Raw genomic sequence first — 24,430 nt, 5'->3', positions numbered from 1 at the left:
ACTGGAGGCTCAAACACAGTGTTTCAGTGTGCAGATGCCTGTATCCTCACAGTATTGCATTAATTGTGGAGCTGCTTATGTTGAGAAATTCTGGAAAGCCATCTGACAGATTCAGCATCAAGCAAATCTGCAAAAAATGTTGCCCTGAATTAAAGGAAAGTTGCTGTTTTGGTTGAGTTTCACAGTGGACTATTAGAAGTCAACAAAAACCAGTAACTCTGTGCAAACACAATAAATTTACAGAGACATGATGGGCTAATATAAATACATAAATCTAATAATTATATCCATGAGTTTATGAGTCTCTCCTGTGAAGGCAATGATTCTGTTTTACAGCTGCAATATTACATTAGCATGCTAAGCTAACTGGCTAGCTCAGCTGATTCCAGTCGGACTGTCAACAACAAACCCACCGCACATGTGTCCATTATCGGACAGTGGACACATGTCCCTCTTTATTATTCCTATAACAGGATTAACTGGTCACTGACAGTCACATTGTTTTAACGTCGTTTCTTACTGCAGGCACGAGTTCAAAGTGCACATTTTAGTGCAAAGCAACGCTGATCACAGGTTTGCCTATAACGCCGAGTTACAATGCTGAAGGAGTTGCAACGCCAAACTCCATCTGAAAATCTGTCTTTTTAATGTTTTCGTAGATTTTAGCATTGGTTTATTATTTGTCACTATAGTTTTAACACTATAAATACAGATGTACTGCATCTTCAGTTCGGCATAGACAACATACAGAAAACAGCATTTCCTTTGATTAAATCTCAACACTTCTAACTGGTCCATGGGCTTCAGACAATGTTAGTACAAAGCTGTCGACGGGGGGGAAATAATGCAAAATAAAGGTTTTGCACAAGTATTTGGTGATAAGGATGTATGCCGAACATTACAACAGACCATTACAAATTCAAAACGGCCATATATGTTGTTATAGACTGCGTGTTAGTTTGTCAGTATAATAGGAATCAATAAAAGGCCAAGCTTTTAAATGGAAACTCGCTTTACTGATATTCCCGCATAGGTCAGCGTCTGTTCTCGGGGCTTTACAGGCATGGTTTCGGCTCTTGGCCGAAAAGTCTGCCAGTGTCAATGCTCCAGTCTAAATCCCTTTATATCAGCAGTTTGCTGTGTGCTGAAGAGCTTCCAGGAAATTGCTTAATCAGTGACAGCACCACAGAGCCAGGGTCAGCCGCCTGCCTGTCCGATAATGGAGTTACAGCGCGAGTCTAATGCTTAAAATGAGACAGCCAACAGACTCACTGGGGTGATAGTAATGTTTATACAGCTCCATTGGCTTTAGCAGAGAGATGTGGTGTATGGCTGATGTAACATTTCACTGGAAACGAGAGAAAATGAATCTTCTACATCTGTGTCCGATAATGGAACTGGTGACGCAGCGATTGACTTAAACGCCCCCTTAAAACATTTAATTAGCATTAAATTTTAAACCCACGAGCACCGACACATCTGTCCGCCCACAGTGAATAACGGATGGCTGTTTTACCGTTAAGCCTACACGTTGTTAAGTGACGTTTATTCCCAGTAAACACTCACCGTGTGGGACTGCAGGTTCTGGCTGGCTTCGATCACCGCCGTCAGAGGCACGGTGTCGTCCAGCAGCAGCCTGCCGGGGGCCGGTTTCTCCAGGAAAGACATCCCGGAGGATTGACGGTGAAAGTCTGATGTGAGCGTCCGTCTGTCAGCGTCACTGAAGCCGTCGGGAAAACACTGAGGCGGAGCCCTGCTGAGCAGAGGAGGAACACCAACAACCCGGGAGAAGCGAACTAGCTGCTAGCTTAGCTCTACCGTAACCAGGAAGCGCTGATGAGACGTCAACAAGCTGCTTTGTCGTCATGATTAGAGGCTGGGGAAGCGCGTGAGGGTGCGTCAGAGTGCCCTGCTGGTCAGGAGGGGAACTGCGCTGCATGAGAGTAAAGGATTTAAGAGAAAACACACATGATGAAATTAAAAAAAACTTGAGAAAAAACAGTAAATAAATAAAATTAACAAATGAAAAAAATTATTAAAAATATTCTTTAAAGCAGTTTGACAAAATTGGTCTGTTTTGAAGTCACTGGCCATATTAAAAACACTAGCGAGACATCATATGGAGAGGAAACCAACAATTTTCACAGTCAATCACCAAAAAAAGGAGGTGAAGACACACACCCACATCCTTCAGTAGAGCTGAGATGGAGCAGGTCAATACCCTTTCACAGAGGGGTGATAGAAAGAATCTTGAGTGGAAACAGGACAGGAAGGCTCTGCAACAGGTGATCACAAAGGCCCAGAACATCACTGGTACCATCCACAGAGCATCAGTGATAGCAGTGAGGTGAGGTGCATGTGCAGCCCAAAGGATACTGAAAACCAACACCCACCCCAGCAGCTACAGCCTGTTCACCCTACTGCCATCTGGAAAGTGAAAGAGATATCTGCATATATCTGCTGCTGTACAGCCAGACTACAGGCTGTGCAACACCTCAACTCATCCGCTGTACCCCACAATGGAAAAAAAAATGCAAGGAATGCATTGATTTAGAAGCTTTTAGCCACGGTCCATGACCTTCCTCTAAAGATGGAGTTGTGTATTAAAACCATAAACCATCTTTTCCCTTACACGGCTGTTTTCAAGGTAAAGAACAAACAGTAAAACTCAAATAAGAATTGTAAATAAATATTTATAATAATAATAGGCTCACTGTTCTCCACCTTCACACTGTAATATTTTCACTTATTCCCTTACAGGTGGTTTCAGGGTCTGAGAGCATCCACGTCCACCAAACCAGAGTCATTCCATGAAAACTGTTAAGTTTGGGTCCTAAGTATTTAAGGGGGAAAACGAGACAGCATAAAATCTGTCAATATATTTTTTTACTGGCTGAAGACAAAAGTTCAAGTGTGCTTATTAGCGTTAAGTAAAATAAAATAAAATAATACTTAAATAATAAAATTGTGATTTTAATTTTTTTGATGGTTTTGTTAAACCCAAGTGATTGTCTCATTTCCAATCTGACAATTTCTCAATAAATGTTTCATAAATCTCAGACTTCTTAGTTTGAAGAATATCAAGGCCTCCCTCTTCAAGGGAAATGTGCAAATACATTCAAATATATATTTTGGTTAAAATACCAATTTATCTGTGTCCATAAGCTTAATGTTCCACCCTGTCACGCAAATGTACCAAAACATCATCCTGTACCCTAAATTGACTGCTCACTATGAGGAAGAATTTTTTTTTTAGAGATTTTCCTTTACAATTTTTTTTTTTTTTTGCAATATTTTTCTTTCAAAACCTTCTGTCAAGCATAACATAGCCACCATATTTTTAAATTAAATTTTATTAAAAAATCAAAGATAAAAAATATATATAGTGCCTAAGCTTGCAAAATGTTTAATTCCAAGTTTAACATATTCTTCATGATATGAAATACAACATTCTACATTTGGTTATAACCAAAACTCTTATGTTCCAAGGTCCGATCTGAACAGTTTACATGAAGTGACCTTTCTACTGTCAGCGTGTGAGAGGTCAAAGTGTTAAATAATTAACACGTTTAAAGGCGGCAAATGTGACGATAAAAAAAGTCCACATGCTGATTTGGACTTTCTTAATTAGGGAAAAATAAGGTGAGACAAAGTCACCAATGACAGCACCTGTTGAGGAACTACTGCCATTTTCAAAATTCATACATTATTCCTATGTTCAGACTGTCCAAAAATATAAGTAAACATGAACAACTCTCTCCTAAGTCCAAAAACTAGAGCGCTAAAACACAAATTTATGATGTCATAGGGTATCAAGTGTGGAGCTGCTCTACAAACAATGAATAGTGAAAGATATTCTAGATGACATTGAGAGCACTCAGAGGAATGTTCTGAGGATACGGGAACATTTTCTGTTTCAGAACTGAGGACTCTACCATAGAAATAAAGCTCATTTGGGTATAAAATAAGAAAGCAAACATTCTGTGAATCCACAAAATCAGTCTCCCATTCATTGTCTGTGGAGCAGCTCCTGACTTTATACTTGAGGACATCACAAGTTTGAGACTTCTCTGGTTTCTGGCTTCCAGACAGTTCATGGCTCATGGTCACAAATACTGATTAAACTTTACCAGGCCATGGAAAGTGCAGTGGAAGTGAAATTAAAGACCAGTAGAAGCAGGTAGCAGTGGGTAACATGAGAAAAGTATTGAATTAATCACTGCTGAATTTGTAGTGTGACAAAACGTGAATGGATTAATTGATAAATTCAACAATAAAACTGATCATTTGGAGTTTTTATTCCACACTTTACACAAACTACAGAGCAGATCTGACAAATTAAACATCTTAAAAATAAATCTTTGAGTGACTAACACGTCTCTCTGTTAGCTGCTCCGTCCAGCCGCACTTTTTGTTGTCAGCATTCAACTACGCGTTAAAATAAAACATAAAGCTAATTCCATTGTGTAAGCGCTGCAGCAGCCATTTTGCAACCACATCTGTCACTTCAGAGTGTCACTGCCCTCCTCATCTCCTCCTCCTCCTCCTCCTCTCACTCCTTGTTCTGCTGGTCCTCAGGCATCATCACCATCACGTCCCCCTCCATCACCACCTTGTCCTTGACAGAGCACGTCACGGCGATGAAGGCGAACGACATCTTGATCTTGCGAACTTCAGCTTCAGCCAGCACCTCCTCGCCGATGTAGAGTGGTGCCGGGAAGCGTATCTCCTGGTACAGGAAGACACAGCCACGGCCAGGCATCTTGGTGCCAAGCACAGCTGAGATCAGGCCATTGATGAGGACGCCGTGGACGATGGGTGTCTCGAAGGCGGTGGTGCTGGCGTAGGCCGGGTCAAGGTGGAGGGGGTTGGTGTCCCCCGTCAACTTGGCGAACAGCTCCACGTCCTGGGAGGAGAACGCTTTGGTGAGGGAGGCTTTCTGGCCGATGTGGAGCAGCCGGCAGGGGGGAGGGGAGAGGCGCAGCCCCGGATTATTAAAGATGCTGCTCCACATGAACCTCATCCTGAAGAAAATGAAGGTCCTTCTCTTTCAGTCCAGCTGAAGCTCCCGACTGTTTCCTGTCAGCGCAAGGAGATACGGAGACACCTGAAGAGACATGAGAGCAAAGACGACGGTCTTTATTGTCTCAGAGAGAGATTTGTTTATACAGTTTGTACATAGTCTGCTGGTCACCTACAGCCAATCAGCTTGTAGTGAAAACGGCTGGTCGAGTCAAAATGACCAAAGACAGCGTGCCAAGCCCTCTGTTTCCGTCCTCACAGTGTGACGGTGTCGGACGGTGGTGCACTGTTGCTACTCACTGTATGTGCTCCCTAACACACACACATTCTCATTGACTGATTAAATGACAATGGTTACTTCTATTATTGTAGTATATATATCATGAATACAGTCCATCTGACGATCATTTTGTTTCTGTTTTTCACCATTTCATCACTAATACAAATGCAGCTGTAGCCAGTATCTCACTATCACTATCCTCATTCATATTTTAAGAAGCTACAAATTATATCCAGCCACAAGATAAGCCTGAGAAGCTGGAAATCAGAATTAAAGTACAGAGAGCTGTTGCATAGAGATGATACACTGTCTCATCTAGTTGCATTGGTGTGAACCGGGAGGTTTTTAGAACGTTGCAGAACTTTCAAAATCAAACACTCGGTCAAACTTCCAGCCGTGACAAGTCATACATTTAGAGGTGAGCCTCTGAACTGAGACACAGACATCAGTCAGAGTTAAACTGTCCCTCAGCAGCTGATACAAAACATGAAATGAAGTCTGCTGACCTGCAGCACTCTGAAGGCACAGGCCTGGTTCTGGTAGGAGCCCAGCAGAGTCAGGGAGCTCCACAGCTTCACCAAACCCCTGAAAACACACACACAGATATACAAATTAAAAAAACATGTAGTGTAGGAGGAGTGAAATTTTTCTTTCCCATCCTGAAGCTGCTGAACTCACTTGCTGTAAACACGCAGAAGAGCAGTGAGGGTGTCTTCATCATACTTCAACAGGTCAAAGTTCAAAGCTGCTCCCACCTGAAACACGAACACATGACAAAACAAACAAAACAAACCTTACTTTTACATTTTATATAATTTTGGAGACAAAAACATGACCTCTTCAATTCCGATAAACTAGGTCTTAAATTAGTGATTATTATTATATATAGTATATTGAATAATCTGCTGATTAATTGTGTATTTGTCTAAATGTTTAAATGTTAGGAAATAGTGAAAATGTCCTTTATTAGGTCCTAAATTCCACTGTGATGTCATCAAGTTTCTTCTTTTGTCTGACAATTCAGTTGAGTTTTAATCTGCTATTACTACTACTTATTTTCAGAACTATCTTGGCATTTTCTGGAGTCTCCCATTCACAGGTCCTCACAGCCTCACAGCAGATCACAGTGTGGGAATCAAACCATCGACACCCGGCTGTATTAATGATCTCACCTCTCCATACAGACTGTTCAGACCTGTGATGATGAACTGCTTCAGTTCGACTGCACTCAGTCTGGTAGACTCATCCTCCAGCACACTGAAAACACACAGAAGTATCACACTGGATGGACGTACAGGTGTCGCAGTGATTGACAGACATGTACAGATATTGTGAATAAACCACAAAATCAATTTGAATGGAAAGATTTTATAGACAAAAAGAAAGAATAAATGGTGACTTACAGACAAACTTTCATGTAGTGGTACGGCGAGGCGTTCTTGGACACGACCCGTTGGTAAACTGCAGGTTCGTTCTTCCCTTCGACGCAGCTCATTATATCAAAGCATCAGCGACTCGGACTCCGACAGGTGACAAGCAGCAGGTCAATCAGCTGACTTCAGACTACAGAAACAAACCACTGAGGGTTAAACAGACATCACCTCAACTCGATATGATTTAAACCACGCACTGTGGGTAACAAGGCTCAGACAAGTCAAATGTGATGGTGGGTGTGTTGTTATAAGTTTGATGCATTATTTATTTTGACTCAATCCCACACATACTGCCCCTTTTCCCCCTTGTACTCATTAAAGCATCAAATGTGGATTAATCCACCGCTGAAAGTAGTCCCTAACAAATGCACTGTTGTCTTCTGTATGAGTAACGTTTGCTGAAAGTTACAGCCATCAGCTGTTTGAGGAAATGAATGATACTTTATATTTATATAATATAATAATATATACATATATATATATATATAATTTATATTCATGAAACTGTCTAAAGGTTTATGACGTCATAAGTTCACTTGGTGCTACTCGGTGCTGCAGATAGAGAAGAGAAGTCTCTAAGTATTAAGAGAAGTGTTGCTAAACACACGAACACATTGTTGCTTTTGGTATTTTCATGAAATTTGTTGGCAATAAGAAAAATAAAGAAAAACACCACTTTAATTTTGTGAAAAAAGGATCAGTGCAATTACATCAGTGCATCCCTATATTAAACTCACGACTAATATTTTGTGCCAAAACAATTAATCACTGAATTGATTAATAGGAATTATTTAACAACGTTCTTGATGACTGATCACTGATCACTTTAGTTGTTTATAATTTGTTATAAGGATTTGTTGCACCTCTTTTCATCACTGCAAACTGAATATTTTTGTGTTTTGGGCTGTTGATTGTAAGGATGCAATGATCCAAAATGCTATATTGATACTGGTGCCTATACAGATCTATTGAGTGGATCAGGGAGGCTGTTGGCCATGATGGTGACTGATCCACATCAAATATTGTTTCTTTGTTATTATACACAAATGATTATTGTCACACATGTATACTGCCAGATATTAATATATACTTTTAACATATTGTACCACAATAGCCAGAACTATAACTATAACATTCTTACTTTCATTAATGTTGTTGTAAGCTACTGTCATTACCATCTGTCCTGCACATCTCTCTCTCTCTCTCTCTCTCTCTGAAACCTAAACATCTTCTGCCCATCGTGACTGATAAATATTTAATACAATGAGTCTCAACAAGAATGCAGCCTTAAACACATTTCACAAGCTTCATTGTGGGTCTCAATAGTGTGTAAGAAAACTGAGATGTGTTTTTATTCATTGCACTTTGTACTCAAAAGGTAGGATGATGGGCTTTAAATTTAGTGCACAAAACAAAGTGACCCGCCCCTTTTTTTTGGGCGGTCTTTGGAAGACCTGTCTTTATTGGGACAGAACAAAACATGAGCGGGGTGTTTGAAGGGGTCACTGGGTGTCTTTGGATTTGAGACTGGTGGGACAAAAAGTGATTTTAGGAGTCCGGTGTAAAAGAAATTTAGGATTAAAGAATTCAACCCTCGTCTAATTTATTTTCATCATTTACAAGACTGAAATAAAAACACGATAAAACTGGTAGTCCACAGACAGACAATGTGAGATTATCAACTTACTGTGTGTAAGAACTAAAGTATTTCAGGCGTGGAGCTTCCTTTAGTTTTAAACCTAAAGACTATTAGTGTGTCGAGTACATCAGAAAGACAATATGAGATTGAAGAATTAAAGTGACCTTTTAAAAGAAGCAGCAAACATAATGTCCCTCAAAGACATCTCTCTCTCTCTCTCTCTCTCTCTCTCTCTCTCTCTCTCATACAGATTACTGTTAATTTATCATGTTGATCTGTTCTTGTACGTCATTTATTGCACGTCTGTCCGTCCTGGAAGAGGGATCCCTCCTCAGTTGCTCTTCCTGAGGTTTCTACCGTTTTTTTTCCCTGTTAAAGGGTTTTTTGGGGGAGTTTTTCCTTATCTGCTGTGAGGGTCCAAAGGACAGAGGGATGTTGTATGCTGTAAAGCCCTGTGAGGCAAATTGTGATTTGTGATATTGGGCTTTATAAATAAAATTGAATTGAATTGTTAATGTCACTACAAAATTCAGTGTTTCCATGAGCAGTTATTTTTTAAGATGTCACATTAGGCTCTGGCAGACTGTGCTGAACCATTTTACTGAAGTGTCTGCCCTTTGATAGATTACACAAGTGATGTAATATTCAGAAGATAGATAAGAAGATAACAACAGTAATCACTAGTTGCAGCTAGGGGAGGGAATCACCAGAGGCTCCATGCAGTATAATCACAAAACTTAAGTCATGATATAATATTATTGCAATTTTAAATATGTTGTAATATGCTGAGTATTTCAATAAAATAGATTACGATTTGTTACCTTTTTTCAAATGCAAATTATGTCCCTAAATGAAAACTTTGTCAGCATCCCTTTTATCTAGTTAGATAAAGTTTTAAGTCTTTTCATCTCACTGAAATTTTCTGAGGCAGCAAAATGTATCTAGTGGATTGAAAAAGCAATTGATCACATTTTTCTAGTAAGCTACCTAAAATGTAACTTGTATTTGTCAGGGCTTGACGCTAACTTTTTCCCCAAGGAGCACATGCGCTCTTAAGTTGAAAAAGTAAGGAGCGCACAAAGAACTTTAGGGGCACAATGTAAATTGATCAAACAATGTGTTTTCCATAATAAACGTGATGCAAATAGACATTTACAAGCAAAATTATTTAATGAATTTGTATACAAAATGTACAGAAAGGTAAAATCAAGTTTTGAAAAAGTATTGCAATTTAATTTTGTCTTTAATGTTATTATCTTATATATATTATCTTTGCAATATGATTATCTTATATAATGTTATTACTATCCTAAAACATTCTCCAGGTCCTCTGAAACTCTGCAAGACTTATTTCCACCCTACCCAGCAGCAGTACCGTGGCGAATGGTCCCTAACAGCGGGGAGAACAGAGCAGGTTTCCCCGGAGGTCCGCCGCTTTTCCCGGTCCCTCTTCTCCACCACACTTTGACTTATTCCCACCCAGCCGACAGTGGGACTTATATTCATTGTGCCGACAGTGGCTTGGACAACCGCCCATAACCGTGTCACACGGGGAAGAGGGAAGGCAGCTGGAGTTCCTCCAACATTTGCGGTTAGATTATCATATTTTTTCATTGACAAAAATATAGGCTGCTTCGGCTGATTTTTTTTTTTAAGCGCACATATGCCCCTGAATATTTTTTACAGTTCGCATACTTTTAGTCGCAAATGCGAGTGAAACACTTGCACTGTTGAGCGCTATTTGTAATAATAAAAACGATACGATACTGCCACACAAAAATATCGCGATAACATCCTGTATCAATATGTCCCAGTTGCAACCCTAGATTCTACTCGGTGTTTATTGTTGTCCAGAACAAGTTCTTTGGTACCAGGCCCAGCTTAAGATGCTGAACAACAACTAAACAGAGAAAAGTATATACATTTGTAAGAGAATGGTTTACAAATCCTCTACTTTTTAAAACTTTTCATTCAGCTCACAGGTCAAAACCATTACGGCAGCAGTCTCACATATACATGGTATTTATGAGGTGGACCACAGCCACAATACATACATATGTATATTTTGGCTTAATAAAAATGAATGGTTATCCATTACAAATATCATCAGTGATCAGTTAAAACAAACATGCTGCCTGTTTTCTAATAACACCTTAACAAGAGGATTTAAGTCTCTCCAGTATTTTTGTATTTGAAGGTCACTGGAACAAAACAAATTAATTAAAACCCCCCTGGTCAGATTTACATTTACAACAAAGAGGTCAAACATAGTTATTTAAAAATTACTGATGTTTTGTTCCTGCACACTGACAGCAGAACATTGTTTTGACACTCAAACTTAGCTAGCAAGACACAGCTAACAGCCAGGCTACATCTGATAACTTGCTGCTGCAGTCGGTCGATAAACGTCTCAAATATTACACTTTCATTTCACAGGCTCGACACGTCTGAGAGAATAACTGCTCCTCATAAAATATCAGATACAAACCTGAAACTAAAACTAGCTCACAGGAGGTCAAGCTGTAAACTAACGTTAGCTAACTGAAGCTAAGCTAGCTCGTAGCTGCTACATTGACAGCTAAACACAGCGAACTGTAAATTAACTGCGCTTCGTTGTTGTTAAAATATTACAAACAAGTGGAGTTTTCCAGCATCTTACTCACCAACTGCATCAACGTAGAGAAACGTCTGCGTGTTTGTTGTCAACTGTTCAGCTTCAACTTTGAGACGAGCATGGCAATGGAGCCAGCGCATGCGCAGTCACTACAGCAAAGAGGCGTAAAATAGTGTGATGCATCACTCTGTCACAAGATCGAACATCCAGGAATCACAAGGTAACAAGGGAAAATAGAAGTCTTTGGACAGAATGAAGGCGGAAATAATTACACATAGACTGAGAAAGCATTTTTAAAAAGTCAATAACTTAAAGTGTACGTAAAAATAATGATAGAAATAAAAATTGAAACTATAAAAGAGCAATTAAACACATTACAAGAAAATTACAAGTTAGACCCAGTTTGTTTCTGTCATGTAGTTCTCTATTCAAAACTTGAAAATTGGTATTGATAACATTTTAGTCACAGAAACAATCTCTTGTTTTCTATATACACAACATAAGTCAAATTAAAATGTGGAAGGCAATTCGACAGCACTTTCTATTTTTGAAAACACGTTCAAATTTGAGTCTCCCATATGGAGGCCCATTTCCATCAAAGAAAATACAGCAGAAAGTTAGGTATGCTTTAAACAATAAATGCTTTGTATAAAAGTTAACAAAAATGCAGTTAAAGGAAAACATTATGTGAAATCGACATGAGAAGCAGAACTGAAGATGAATCTGTCAGAGGATGATACACAGCAAACCTCCACCAGCTCTATAAAGATGTAGAACTTGGCAGGAAGAATATAATTCAATATTTTATCACACCATATACGATATATAAACAATCAGGTGAACAACAGCACCGCTGGAGACTCTGTGGGCAGGCGAATGCCAATCACTCACATGTATTTTGGTCATGTATAAAACTATAAACATTCTGGGATGGAGTTATTCTAATTCTTGAGAGAGTTTTAGGTTACAAGATCCCAAAGGACCCACGATTTCCTGAGGACATTATTCATAAGACGGACATTTATCTGTTCAAAATCCTGATGCTGGCCAGCAAAAAGGTCATTACTAGGAACTGAAACGTAACCCTCCAACTCCAGGACGACCATGAATTAATTCAACTTTTGTCACACCTAACATTTCTTTTTTTTCCCCCTCTTCCTGGCAGAAATGGGCTTCCACACTCTTCTATCCTGTCAGTGCAAACATATTCAGTTTGAGAAGACTGTTCACTTCCTGCTTGGAGTGGTACATCTTCCATTACTTATCTACTCTTTGACATTCCTTTATGAAGCAGTAAAGATGTGTCGCCACCCAGCGGTGTGTTGGTGTATTACAACATGCAAAAAAATAAAACAGAGCAGAGATGTTTCCAAACTCAATAAAACCACTCTTTATTTCTGTATAAGATTTATTTCTGCAGTCCATAAACAGTCTCTGTGTCACAGTTATAGGTGCTCATTCACCTACAGTACATGATTTATTCTTAATTTCATTCTGCATGTATTTTTATGAGCTTAAATATGCAGTTAATTTACAGCAGGACACTTCACACACAAACGCCTGCAGTCACATGAAATAAGAGACTGAAATACAGGTTTTTTGTTGTTTTTTTTCAAAGAGAGAAATGTGCAACAATCCCAACGTGGAATGTTTTCATTCAACATTAACATCAAAAACAGACACCACAGCCTCCTGCAGGGTGCCATGTGTCTAAAAACTTCAGGGACATCTGACTTCCTGTCCCACTTTGTGCTTTGAATCAATTTGCAATAATGTAAGCTCTAGTAAAAATAAACTCTATCAACCTATAAAAGATTGTCATCACCACAATCAATGTAATTTCCTTCACTGTTTACATCATCATCATCATAATCTTCATGCTCCTTGCCTTCATCCTCCATCATGATGTCAAACAGATCAATAGTTTTCTTCATGAAAGTTTCTTAGAGCTTTCACCACTGACTGCCTGTGCAGACATGAAGTTCATGATGAGCGAGGCAGCCTTCCTCGGCCGCTCCAATGCCACAGAGTGACCACAGTTTTCCAACACGGCCACCTCACAGTTTGGCAGCGCTGCCTGCACCACTGTTGCCCCCGACACATCCACCACCTGAGAGAGAAGACAGGTTTAATACCAGCTCAATATAACAACATCTGGTAGAGACATTCATGGTACCCAGAGGATAAATCCTGATGAGTTTGATGATCTCCCGACTTTTCACAGGTTCATATTTGTGTTTTTATTTCCCATTTAGAGCCCTAGTCGGTTCAAAATCTTAATTTGTCTGATGCTTTATGACCAAACACCTGCAAAACTAATGAAACTCCATCAGCCTCAGCTCAGCTTTGTGTTTAAAAGCCCAAAGGACGACATCCTGAAGATGGATTTAGGGGTTCGGGCACAAATAAAACAATATGAAGCTGCTCTAATGATTAAAATGTGATCAGTATATCAAATATGACTCACTTTTATTGATTAACACTTTTAAACCTGAGCAACTTGGCTTGTTTTCTTTCAAAAAAAAAATGGAAAGATGGCAGTGAGCAACGAAAGAAGAAATGACCCAAAAAGTTTGCAAGAAATTAGTAGAGAGAGAAAATTAAAAACAAGAAGATTAGTTCAAAAAGAGAAAGTTAAAAACAAACAAACGAGGAAATGACCTGGAAAAGTGCTTAAAAATTATAGTAATTCTGTACCATAATTTAAAAAATGTAATAATAATTTTTATAAATGTAAATTTTCGTAAGTTTTTTTCCCCTATTTTAAAAAATAATTCTTAATTTTTTTGCAATTTGTGGGACATTCCGTACCAGGTTTCTTATTGCCCTTTTTTCCCCTGTTATGTGAAAGAAATTACACCAATGTGCTCAGCGTTCAAAGGTTTAAATACTTGCGAAAGGCACCTGAAAGCAGCACAAGAAAAGTGATGTCGCTCGAGGTTTCAAAGGGTTAAACTACCAAAAAATATATAATAACATAAAATAAAATGTGCTCCATCTTAACCAGCTATAACATTAAAGTACTGCTCCTGATGCATCAATAACAGAGATTCATTAATATAATGATATATGACTGTGACTACTTTGACTTTTGACTCTTCACCTACGTCATATTTTGAATGCTGTTTTGCGTAACAACATTCTTTTAATCTACTTTAACTGCACATGCACTCAGGTGAAATCCATATATGGAACTTGGCAGTCACATGATGAGTGTTACCTGGAAAACAATACTCAATATACACAATAAATCTCTTAACAGGAAAATTTATTCAGCTATTTCCTTGAAAGGACTTTTTAAAATGACCACTGCTGTATCGCTGTGATTCAGTCATACCTGGTCCTCCTTCCCCCAGATGACTTGGACGGGTGATTTGATCAGATGCAAGTTTTCCTGCAGCGAGTGACGAGACTTCTCCCCGATAATCTCCATGAACACTGAGCAACAACAACAATAAATTTAAGGAGCATATTGCAAACACATACAGCAATTGTGATATTTAAATAATGGACACGTCTTAAATTTAAAAAGGGGAAATGGATGAGGAGAGAAGAAGGAGGTCATAGAGGAGGAGAGCGTGCTGGTAATGTGATATGAGCAGACTGACGTTCTTTATAGAAACCATTATTGGGGATCCTGTTGGCAAGAAGACCTCGCAGGACCTGACAACACACACACACATTAGAATTACTAACAGTAGCTAGACTGATATATTGAAAGTGTTGTTGTATGACGAGTCTAAATTTGGATTAAACACCAGGTAGCACGGCATGTACCTGTCGGGGGAGTTTGAGGGGGGTGTAGCAGCAGAGTCTCAACATGTCCTCCAGCTCCTGAGGAGTTGAGGGGATCAGAGGGATCGAGTCGTCCTGCTGAGTCTTCTCAATCTCCCTCAGGCGACTGATGAACTCAGAGTCTGTGGGATAAACCAGACCTGGAGGACAGAGAGGAAGAGGAGAATATCTGTCAGTCTGCTTCATCAAACAGTCTCAGGTTTGAATCCTTGAGCGTCTGCTGAGTTTACCTGCCGGACAGACCAAGGTGACGCTGGACAGATATGTCGGGTAACGGGCAGCGTACACTCCAGCGACATTCCCACCCATCGATGTCCCGACCAGGTGGAAGGGTCTTTTGTCCAGACCGATGCTCTGCACAAACTGCAAAGAGACAGAGAGAGGTGTTATCCGTCTGCTCAGTGCTTCTGTGCAGCGTCTCCGGCTGTAGTATCATTAGCAGATACTGTGGTGAGCACTGGGCTGGTCATGGTCTCTGTTGGCCCTTTGCATACATCGTTCCATACTTGGTTTGATTCGGTTTGACTGGGCTGCTTTGAAGATGTGTTTTGTAACTGATGACGCACTTCACTTGAGTTACTTATATTTAAAAGCAGCTCCCTCTTACGTGTCATTTAAAACCGCTCTGTGCAACGCTTGTTTGTAGCAGGCTAAATATCATCATGAATTTTCAGCCTGAAATAAAGGCATTCATTCATTATTTACTGTAACCGCTTATCTTGTTAGGAGTCGCTGATGTGCTGGAGCCTATCCCAGCTGACATTGAGCGAGAGGCGGGGTACACCCTGGACAGGTCACCAGACTATCACAGGGCTGACACATAGAGACAAACAAACATTCATGCTCACAGTCACACCTACGGACAATTTAGAGTCACCAATTAACCTGCATGTCTTTGGACTGTGGGAGGAAGCTGGAGCACCTGGAGAAAAACTCACGCTGACACGGGGAGAACATGCAAACTCAGGACTAACAGAAGGGTGGGTCCTTGGGGTTCAAACCAGGAACCCTCTTGCTTTGAGGCAACAATTCTAACCACTGCATCACCGTGCCAAAAATAGAGACATGATGTCAAAATTGAGCAGGAGACGCTATTTAACCATGACAGTGAACCATTCCTGAATGATGGCAAAGTCCATTTGATGTCACTGTAACTGCTCGACCCCGCTCCAGAGATTATTCATCTTGAGCACAATTCAGCACAATGCAACACATTCAAACTGGTCAAGGAAACACAGATCAGCTCGGCATGGTTTAACTCACTGTGGACAAATGTACCAAATGAAAAGCCTTGTGCCGTTCCAAATCTGGCAACCTAACTGTGATTAGAGGAGTTCAGGGAGCTGCACACACTGCACCAGGACAAGAAGCAGCTCCAGCACTTAGCTGCCCCTCAAACTACAAACTGTTGTTTTCTATATTTCTGTTTGTGCTCGAATTCAACAAAGAAGATTCATGTTAGTTGTTGCTGTTTCCCCTGCTTCCAGTCTGTATGCTAAGCTAACCCTGTCCTGATTCCAGCTACATACTAAACACACAAACTGTAGACTGATATCCATCTTAAAGTCTCATTCTTTAGAGAAAAAAAGAGTGTTTCCCCAAACTATTCCTTTAAGTAAATAGTGACAGAGCAACAGTTGCTCTCAAGGATTAGTCAGTTTGCAGGATGAGGGTAAATGTAAACCATGACCTAGAGGTGGTCAGGTGTTTCATTGAAACAGGAAACACATTGTTGAATTCAATGCACAGAGTACATTTTACTTGGGTCAGAAGTGACCAAGACAAATCAAATATTCCCAGACAGCTCAATGTTGAACTTGTTGAACCCTTAACAGTTGCCAATGATCTGTATGACAGGTGGTGCCAAAGACAGACTCCATGATGAGGAGTGAAACTTTAAAGATTTAAAACTACAACAGAAATAGCAAAAAGCTTTCTCACATGCTCGTTTTTCATCGGGAACTTTGGTCCTGGCGTTATAAATAAGGAGAGGTTTCAGCACACACACATCTACACACACACACACACACACACACACACACACACACACACACACACACACACATCTGTACAGACCTGGTGGATTCGGGTGACCTGGCCCTGAATGCTGTAGTCATCTGCACAGGTGCGACTCGTCCCCTCATGTCCCGGCATGTCCACACACACCACATGCAGGCTTTTGGGGAGATACTGGAGGAGAAAACAAACAGACCCAAGACTCATTGAAACAAAATGTGCTCCGTACTACTCACTAACTCTGGGAAGGTTTTAAGAAGGAAAAGTGACAAAATTAAATATATATTTAAAGCAGATAGTTTGCAGAGCTCACAAAGCTTGAATTAAAACAGCTCGAGGAACATCTCCGAAAACAAATCCAAAAAACATTTGCATTCATTAAAACATATTTATTCAAAGCTGAAACCTTAACCACTCATTTGCTGCTGATAAGAATATCATAACATAATTTACGCCAAAGAAATATGGCAGAGAGGGAAAAATGTGCCAACCAACCCCGGTCTCCCCTATTAAGACGATTACTAGTGCATGATATATAGAATTAGTAGAATGGATTTGATATGAAGACACTGACACCTTAACATCCTTTCCTATGTGTTTCACTCATCCCTCCTCAGTTTCTTCCATCCATCTTGCCTTTGATCATTTCCACCATCTTTAATACTTTCCTTTAATCATATTTAGTCTCTCTATATCTTCTGTCCTTTCCTCCTCCACTTGTTCCTGTCCTCCTTCCTACCTCTCTTCTATTTCTATGTCATTCTCTGAATTTAATTTCCATCTTCTGTCTTTCCACTCTCCATCCAACTACCTCTTCACTATGTTTGAGAAAGACACTAATCATGCATACACGTGTATGTGAGAAAAACTGTGTCTTTCCCTGTATGCATGCGTTACCTTGATGACAGGCAGCCACATGTCCTTGGTGGCGGAGAAGCCGTGCAGCAGTAGCAGTGATGGCGTGGTGCCATTTGGCGTCCCGCGGCTACAATAACAGAAGCGGTAACTTCCACTCTGGGAGTAGCGGACCACCAGGCCCAGACTGCGCCGCCAGTACCTGAGGAGGATCACAGCGAGATCACCGGGAGTTATTATGTGCACGTGACATCTGGATAATGTGTTCAAGAATTATGATTCATGCCAGCATCACAGAGGGATGGGTGCAGTGATTATCACACTCCACAGCACATGAAGCAGGATTTAAAGTAGTGTATTATAAGGTTACAGAGTCAAAGATGTAGCTTCTGCCAACCCCTTGTACACGGTACAAATCCATCCTGAGTATTTAACAGACACATAGTGGTGACTTAAATGTTTACAGAGCTGTAACAGTTGCAAAATCAACAATAGCTGTATCTAAACATAACTGTGCACACAGACTTGTTGGTTGACTTCTGCTTCACATAAGACTCTACACTGCAGCTGTTTTTTATGAGACAACACATTTATAATTTCATATGTGACTCTTTAAATGTAAAGATTGTCCTGAGGGTGGTGCTACAGGAAAGGTCAAGGGGGTCATTAAAATTGAAATTGTTGATCATGTGGAGAGCAGGAACGTGAAAAACTTGGAAATCTTGTTGAAATTTGCTCAGTGCTGCTCCTGGGGCTAAAATGCAACTCATTTCTCTGAGAACACAGTCGACCACACTTTCAAAATACCTGATTAACCTCTCAGAAAAACTTGTGAGAGTCCATGTGCCTCTTTCATACTGGTAAATGTTCAACATTTGCTTCTCGTGAACATTTTCAGTTCTGTCTTTCGCGTTTCTAGTAAATTTTTATCTTTCCTAATTCAATTTCAATCTTCTTTCATGTGATGCTTCTGACTGACATTTAATGGACGTCACTGAGCTGCTGACAAAACCACGATTACATCACACTGACTCAGCACTGTGCGAGAGCCTTAGAGAGTGAAATAGCAACAATAATCTGCCAAGCGGTCAACATGTAGTTCTTTTTTACAGCTTAGACAAAGTCCAGAAGGTCAGGTCACACACAGTCCTGCTCCTTCACATTAAAACTGTATTTTAGAGGCAGTAAAATTACAGCACAGCAACATGCTGTAACACACAGCTGAACACAAACACGATAGTCTGTCACAAAAATATTATCGTCTAAAAATTTAAAATAAGGCAGCACGGTGGGGCAGTGGTTAGCATTGTCGCCTCACAGCAAGAGGGTTCCTGGTTCGACCCCGGGATGGGGGAGCCCTCTGTGCAGAGTTTGCATGTTCTCCCTGTGTCGGCGTGGGTTTTCTCCAGGTGCTCCAGCTTCCTCCCACAGTCCAAAGACATGCAGGTTAATTGGTGACTCTAAATTGTCCATAGTTGTGAATGTGAGGTTGAATCAATGCCTGTCTCTATGTGTCAGCCCTGTGATAGTCTGGCGACCTGTTCAGCATGTACCCTACCTCTGGCCTAATGTCAGCTGGGATGGACACAGTGGACACTGCAAATTAAACTTTAATGTTTATTATTTAAACTTTGACTGACCAGACTAAAAAACACACATTACTTGATGTTGACTAATGTTTTTTTTTTTTAATATAATATGCACGTTCATTTTCCCTGGACAGAGCCATGATCTGTTCGGATACCAATGACAAGGAAAACAAACGGGCATATTTAGATTTTAAAAAATGTCAGTAAGCATCACCTGTATGCGTCATTTTTAATCCAGTGAAAGGATTTTTCAGTTAAAGTTAAAGGCTCTTGGGAAGTGACGCGGTAACTCAGTGCGTCCAAAAAAGTACATACTACTGTTTTACACAAAGGTATGTTGAGCGATGGTACACGTTTTGGTAATGTAGTGCTTAGTGTGTGATTTTGGATGCAGCGATACAGATTTGAGTTAAATATGTTCACCACAGCAGGACATTTTGTTTGGAGCACAACTTGAGGTCCAGACAGATAATTAAAAAAACCCTACAGGACACCTGACACTGTGCTGCTGATGAAGGAGGTGTAATATCTAGTTTGTCCTAAGGGTGGCACCAGGGCAGGGGTAGGCAACATGCGGCTCATTAGCCCCTCTCCGGTGTCTCCATGTAGCTTTGACAAAAAAGTCAAATGGAAATGAATAATGGTTGGGGATTTTTTTTAAACATTAATTGTTATTTATCAGTGTCATAAGCCTAAAGAAATTCTTATATTCTCTAAAAGTAAAAAAAAAATCCCAACAGTGTTCATATGAACTCTTTTCAAGAACACAAATAAACACAACTGATATTACCAGAATGTTTTAAATACCAGTCCCCAGTCTAACCAGTCTTTTGTTACAGTATGAGCGTATTTACCAGTTGTAGACGTTGACGAGTACTCCAGGCCAGAACAGAAAGGAGGTGATGAAGGCGAGGACAGGGAGAACCAGAATACCTCCTGATAGCATAATCAGCTCCATCGCTGCGAATGCCTTTCAAAATAAAACACACAGACTCTCAGATCAGTTTCTGAAGTGTAGATGCTAAAGCAGTGACCCATTAGCCCTGCTGTGTCTGACTTCAGACCAGTGCACTCAGTACAGAAGTGGTGCTGTGGTCTGATTTTAGCCTAGCTTAGCACAAAGCCTGAAGGCAGAGTGACACTCACCCAGCAGGTTAATCTGGCCCAAATTTTCCAAAATGTCTGACTTCAGAATTGATTTTAATCCTGCTCATCAATTTTTGGGCCTTAATGTGTCCTTATAAATAAGTAATACAAGCTAACAGTCCATTACACATCAGCAAAAAAAAATCAGCTTCTCACAGTTTTATTGACAAAAACAGATCACCTTATGTCACGATGCATTAAAGTAGCGTTCCACCAAGTTTACACAAAAACATAATTGGTGTTCAGCCCTTGTATGATGTCCTTTGTGACTCTGGAGCAGCTTTGTCAAGTCTAAACAATAACCCAAACATTCTCAATGTGTGCTTGAGACTTTTATGTCTTTAACACAAGCACGTCCAAAGTCCAGCTCAGCGGCCAGTTGTGGCCCACGAACCGATTTCAAACAGCCCTTGGCTTGTCTTTCAAAATATACGATATGTGGCCCGCTACACAATATCGCTTAATCAAGCAAGATCACTTTGCTCCTTTAACCTCACAATGGCAGGACTACTATTCAGTTGGTAGGCAGGCACCAAGTAGGAACTACACAGGCAGAACTAATGTGTTTTCATGTACAGACGGTAAACAAGCTTTCCTAACAGCAGTTATTTCCTGGTGTCAGACACGACCAAAGCTAAGAAGCATTAAGTCAACAGTGAGGACAAATGCTTGAAGGAGCAGTGGAAAGCTGTCTCATTTGTATGTGATTATTTTTATAATAACACATATGATGTGAGAAGCAAATCCACATTACCTAATGTGGCCCCAATCAAAAAAGTTTGGACACACCTGCTTAAACAGGAAGCCTGCGTTAAATGCTGGAAGTATGGAGAGTTCAACAGGTAGTGAGGGTCTGTAAAGTTGCATTATGGGAAATACAGGCTCCAGTGTTTTTTGGAGTTTGACCCATACTAGGAGAGTAAAAGTCAGGATATCTCAGCTTGCGATGATTTATCTGCCACATTATGGAAGTGTAATATTAAATCACTGGACCAGCCCTTTAACCCTTTGAAACCTGGAGCGACATCACTTTTCTTTTGCTGCTTTCAGACGCCTTTCGCAAGTATTTAAACCTTTGAACCCTGAGCAAACTGGTGTGATGTCTTTCAGAAACATGGGGAAAAAGGCAATGAGCAACTTGGAAAGAAATGTCCCACAAATTATAAAACAATTATAAGATTTAGAAAATTATTTAAAATTATGTTACAGAATTAATATAGTTTTTTTTAGCATTCTTCCAGGTTATTCTCTTGTTTGTTTGCTTTTTCTAAATTTTGTATTTATTTTACAAATTTTTCTCTTTTTACTAGTTTCTTTCAATTTTATTTTTTTTTTTTGGGGGGGGGGGGTCTTCCCATGTTTTTAAAAGACAATTTGCTCAGGTTTTAAGGGGTTAAGCAGACTAACTTTTAGCTACAGTCCACATGATCACAATATTAACTATTTCATAATAATGTTAATAGTCTTTAAACAATGTACAGCTTGTTTTTAGAAAAAATGCATAACTGATAGAGTTAAATTTTTGTTAAATGATGACTTGCTTTAAACATGTAATATGCGCACTATCCTCATAAATACATATGAATTCATTAACAGTGGGGTTGAAAACTCTGAGACCACATTTAAAATCTCATATTTTCATGTAAACCTGAAAATAATAAGAAAATTTGATGATTTAGAAACATTTAACACCACAAGAAGTTATGACATGTAAAATGAAGAAGAAATATTTAACATCCTGCTCTATTTCTAGGTAAGTAATCAAATCTAAGCAAATATGTGACATTGGTCAACGTCACTCCTTTGTGCAATAGGTCAGATTTCCTTGAGTTGTCTCCCTTCAACTGAAACACGTGCTCAGATGACACACAGGTGGACTTTATCTACTCACCCGAGGCTCATTCAAGTTACCTAACTTGCAGCCAGTGTTCACTTGTTATATGTAAATATGGCTGTGCCTCACGTTTCCAGCTGATCATTGACGAAGTAGCATTGTGATGGTGAGAAACATGACATCAGGATTAAGAGAAAGTGTCAGAAGTCAAACTGTTATTCTAAACAAATATATATTTACTCAGCCGGTTTCTAAGGAGAAAGTGCATTGAACTCTAAAACGCTTTGCAACCCTGGATCAGCAGTTTGATCCCCAGCTACTCAAGTCCACGTCAACTGGACCCCAAATTGCTCCTGATGGCTGTGACGTCACTGTGTGAGTGTGTGTGAACATGTAACTGACTTGCAGGTAGCTCCCCTGTATGACAGCTTTTGGCGCCAGCACATAAATGAGCATAAACGAGAGAATGTGGTATGTAGAGTTAAAGCAATTTGATGGGTCGTAAGACTTGAAAGGCACTATACAAGTGCAAGTCCATTCACCATGAAGACCAAAGAAGATGGAGAAGTCCTGACTGTCATGGACTTTCCTCCTGACCACAGCTCCATTGAACATTAAAGGGAGCACTTGAAGACTGAGAAAACCTTCCACTTTGTAACCTCACAAGGAGCTCTTTGTCAAATCATGACGGGATAACTCAGATCACCAGGTTTTGCACACATTTGTGGAGTCCATGCCAGCTCGAGTGCACGCTGATTTTTATGTACATCTCTAAAAGAAGTTTTTACTTTAACTGTTAAGCCTATATTATAATTTGTGATGAATGAAGCAGCATTACATTTGAAACAAATATAGGCCTGTTGAGTTCAGTGATGTAAGCAAATAATAGGCTATTAATTTTCAGTTTTACGGTATTTTTGAAATTGATCTATTTTTAACTTTTGGTATCACAGATATCATTTAGTTATTTGTTGTCTGTAAAAAACTGTAATGGAGTTCAGTGTGTCTGTGTGTATGATTAATTATGTATATGAATAAGTAGACTAGGTTACATATCAGGTTAGGAATGATGAAGATCATGTGACGCAGCTGAAAGCACCTAAAAGTAAGTAGATACTGATTTGTAATTGTTTTGCCAGAATAACAAAGTTGCATAAAATGACAAATATTTATTCATGCTGGATCACAATGAGCCGTCTGGACCAACCGGGAGGTGTTTAAAGGACTGTAAAGAAGCGGAAAACGGAACTTCCTTAAACCGGATCACCGCTTGTTTCCTGTTAGTTTAGAATAAATATTACATTTTATACTGAATGTTTAGAGGTAGAGATTAGCGTTGTGCACCGGCAGAGAAACACATTACATTTCACAGACACATGTGTCCTGGTTATGACTGTATAAGGCGAAAACATCACATCTCAAACATGAGCACAACAAGGACACAGTGTGTTACATAAACACACTGACTGGATCATACAGTCAGATGATGAAGTGAAGACATGTTAATGTCCATTAAAGCGTGTTTATTATCACGTGTACAGAAATAAACGTACCTGTCCGGGTCCTCTTCGATCTGTCACCGCAAGGTGTCCACCATTCAATCCACTCCTCCTCCTCCTCCTTCTCCTCTTCCTCCTCCTCTTTCACCCAAATTACACAACAGCCTTTCATCTGCACTTAAAGGGGAAGTACAATGGCAGGACCGCGTTCAGGTACTGTCGGAAATATCAAACACATACAGTACAGACCTTTTCATTGCAATTCTGTTGCTAGGGCAACAGAATTGATCCCAGTTAGCACATGGGAGAAGTTTTCCCCTGTAGGCTTTCTCCATGAAACCTTTTTCTGGCAGAAATCTATTTATTTTTATCCCCAAACAGGAGTTTTGTCCACATTTTAACCAAAGGATCGCTTTCTGATAGAAAGCTCTGGAGAAGATTTCTCCCAACTACCTGTTTGCATCCCTTGACAACTGCTTTAACAAACCTGTCTACAAGAAATAATAAGGGACCCATTTAGGGACTGTTCATTACTTATGAGTTATAGTTTTTAAATTTTGGCCTAGGAGAGAGATTTCTTGTTAAAATAAACTTATTTTGCATTTGTTTTAAATACCCTCTGAACCTGAACCCCAAAACACACAAGTAGGTCTGAAAATCATGTTTTCTTTAATGAAATGTGTGTGATGTGTAGGCTTACTTCATTTT

At 39.8% G+C, this 24,430-nt stretch overlaps 4 protein-coding genes across 5 annotated transcripts in view; all 4 read right to left on the bottom strand.

The window, feature by feature from the left end:
* pxk (PX domain containing serine/threonine kinase) overlaps window positions 1–1,861 on the bottom strand; it is a 38,694-nt gene extending 36,833 nt beyond the window's left edge. The window contains exon 1 of one of the 2 annotated variants that reach the window (XM_049579948.1): window positions 1,567–1,861. In XM_049579948.1, coding sequence (XP_049435905.1) covers window positions 1,567–1,668 — 102 coding nt within the window. In that variant the 5' untranslated portion in view covers window positions 1,669–1,861. The remainder of the gene's footprint in view (window positions 1–1,566) is intronic. The other variant, XM_049580028.1, reaches the window with a different exon arrangement.
* Window positions 1,862–4,280: 2,419 nt separating this feature from the next.
* On the bottom strand, window positions 4,281–5,023 carry LOC125895582 (hydroxyacyl-thioester dehydratase type 2, mitochondrial-like). Its single transcript, XM_049587531.1, has one exon. It carries the CDS (start codon window positions 5,021–5,023, stop codon window positions 4,553–4,555), a length of 471 nt encoding a protein of 156 aa, XP_049443488.1. The 3' UTR covers window positions 4,281–4,552.
* rpp14 (ribonuclease P/MRP 14 subunit) lies at window positions 4,968–11,139 on the bottom strand. The gene is made up of 6 exons (XM_049587544.1): window positions 11,038–11,139; window positions 6,706–6,865; window positions 6,475–6,559; window positions 5,981–6,057; window positions 5,809–5,887; window positions 4,968–5,107 (listed from the first exon to the last, which is right to left on the bottom strand). The coding sequence occupies exons 2-6, from the start codon at window positions 6,795–6,797 to the stop codon at window positions 5,051–5,053; spliced, it is 390 nt and encodes a 129-aa protein (XP_049443501.1). The 5' UTR covers window positions 6,798–6,865; window positions 11,038–11,139; the 3' UTR covers window positions 4,968–5,050.
* Window positions 11,140–12,354: 1,215 nt separating this feature from the next.
* On the bottom strand, window positions 12,355–23,893 carry LOC125895287 (monoacylglycerol lipase abhd6-A-like). The gene is made up of 9 exons (XM_049587006.1): window positions 23,777–23,893; window positions 20,098–20,213; window positions 17,697–17,856; window positions 16,860–16,973; window positions 15,014–15,146; window positions 14,766–14,923; window positions 14,597–14,651; window positions 14,326–14,426; window positions 12,355–13,098 (listed from the first exon to the last, which is right to left on the bottom strand). The coding sequence occupies exons 2-9, from the start codon at window positions 20,199–20,201 to the stop codon at window positions 12,919–12,921; spliced, it is 1,005 nt and encodes a 334-aa protein (XP_049442963.1). The 5' UTR covers window positions 20,202–20,213; window positions 23,777–23,893; the 3' UTR covers window positions 12,355–12,918.
* Window positions 23,894–24,430: the final 537 nt, after the last annotated feature.

Source organism: Epinephelus fuscoguttatus, linkage group LG1 (genome assembly GCF_011397635.1).
Source record: "Epinephelus fuscoguttatus linkage group LG1, E.fuscoguttatus.final_Chr_v1".
NCBI lineage: Eukaryota > Metazoa > Chordata > Actinopteri > Perciformes > Serranidae > Epinephelus > Epinephelus fuscoguttatus.
The sequence above is the reverse complement of the archived record's forward strand: the minus strand, read 5'-3'. Positions and strand labels throughout refer to the sequence as shown.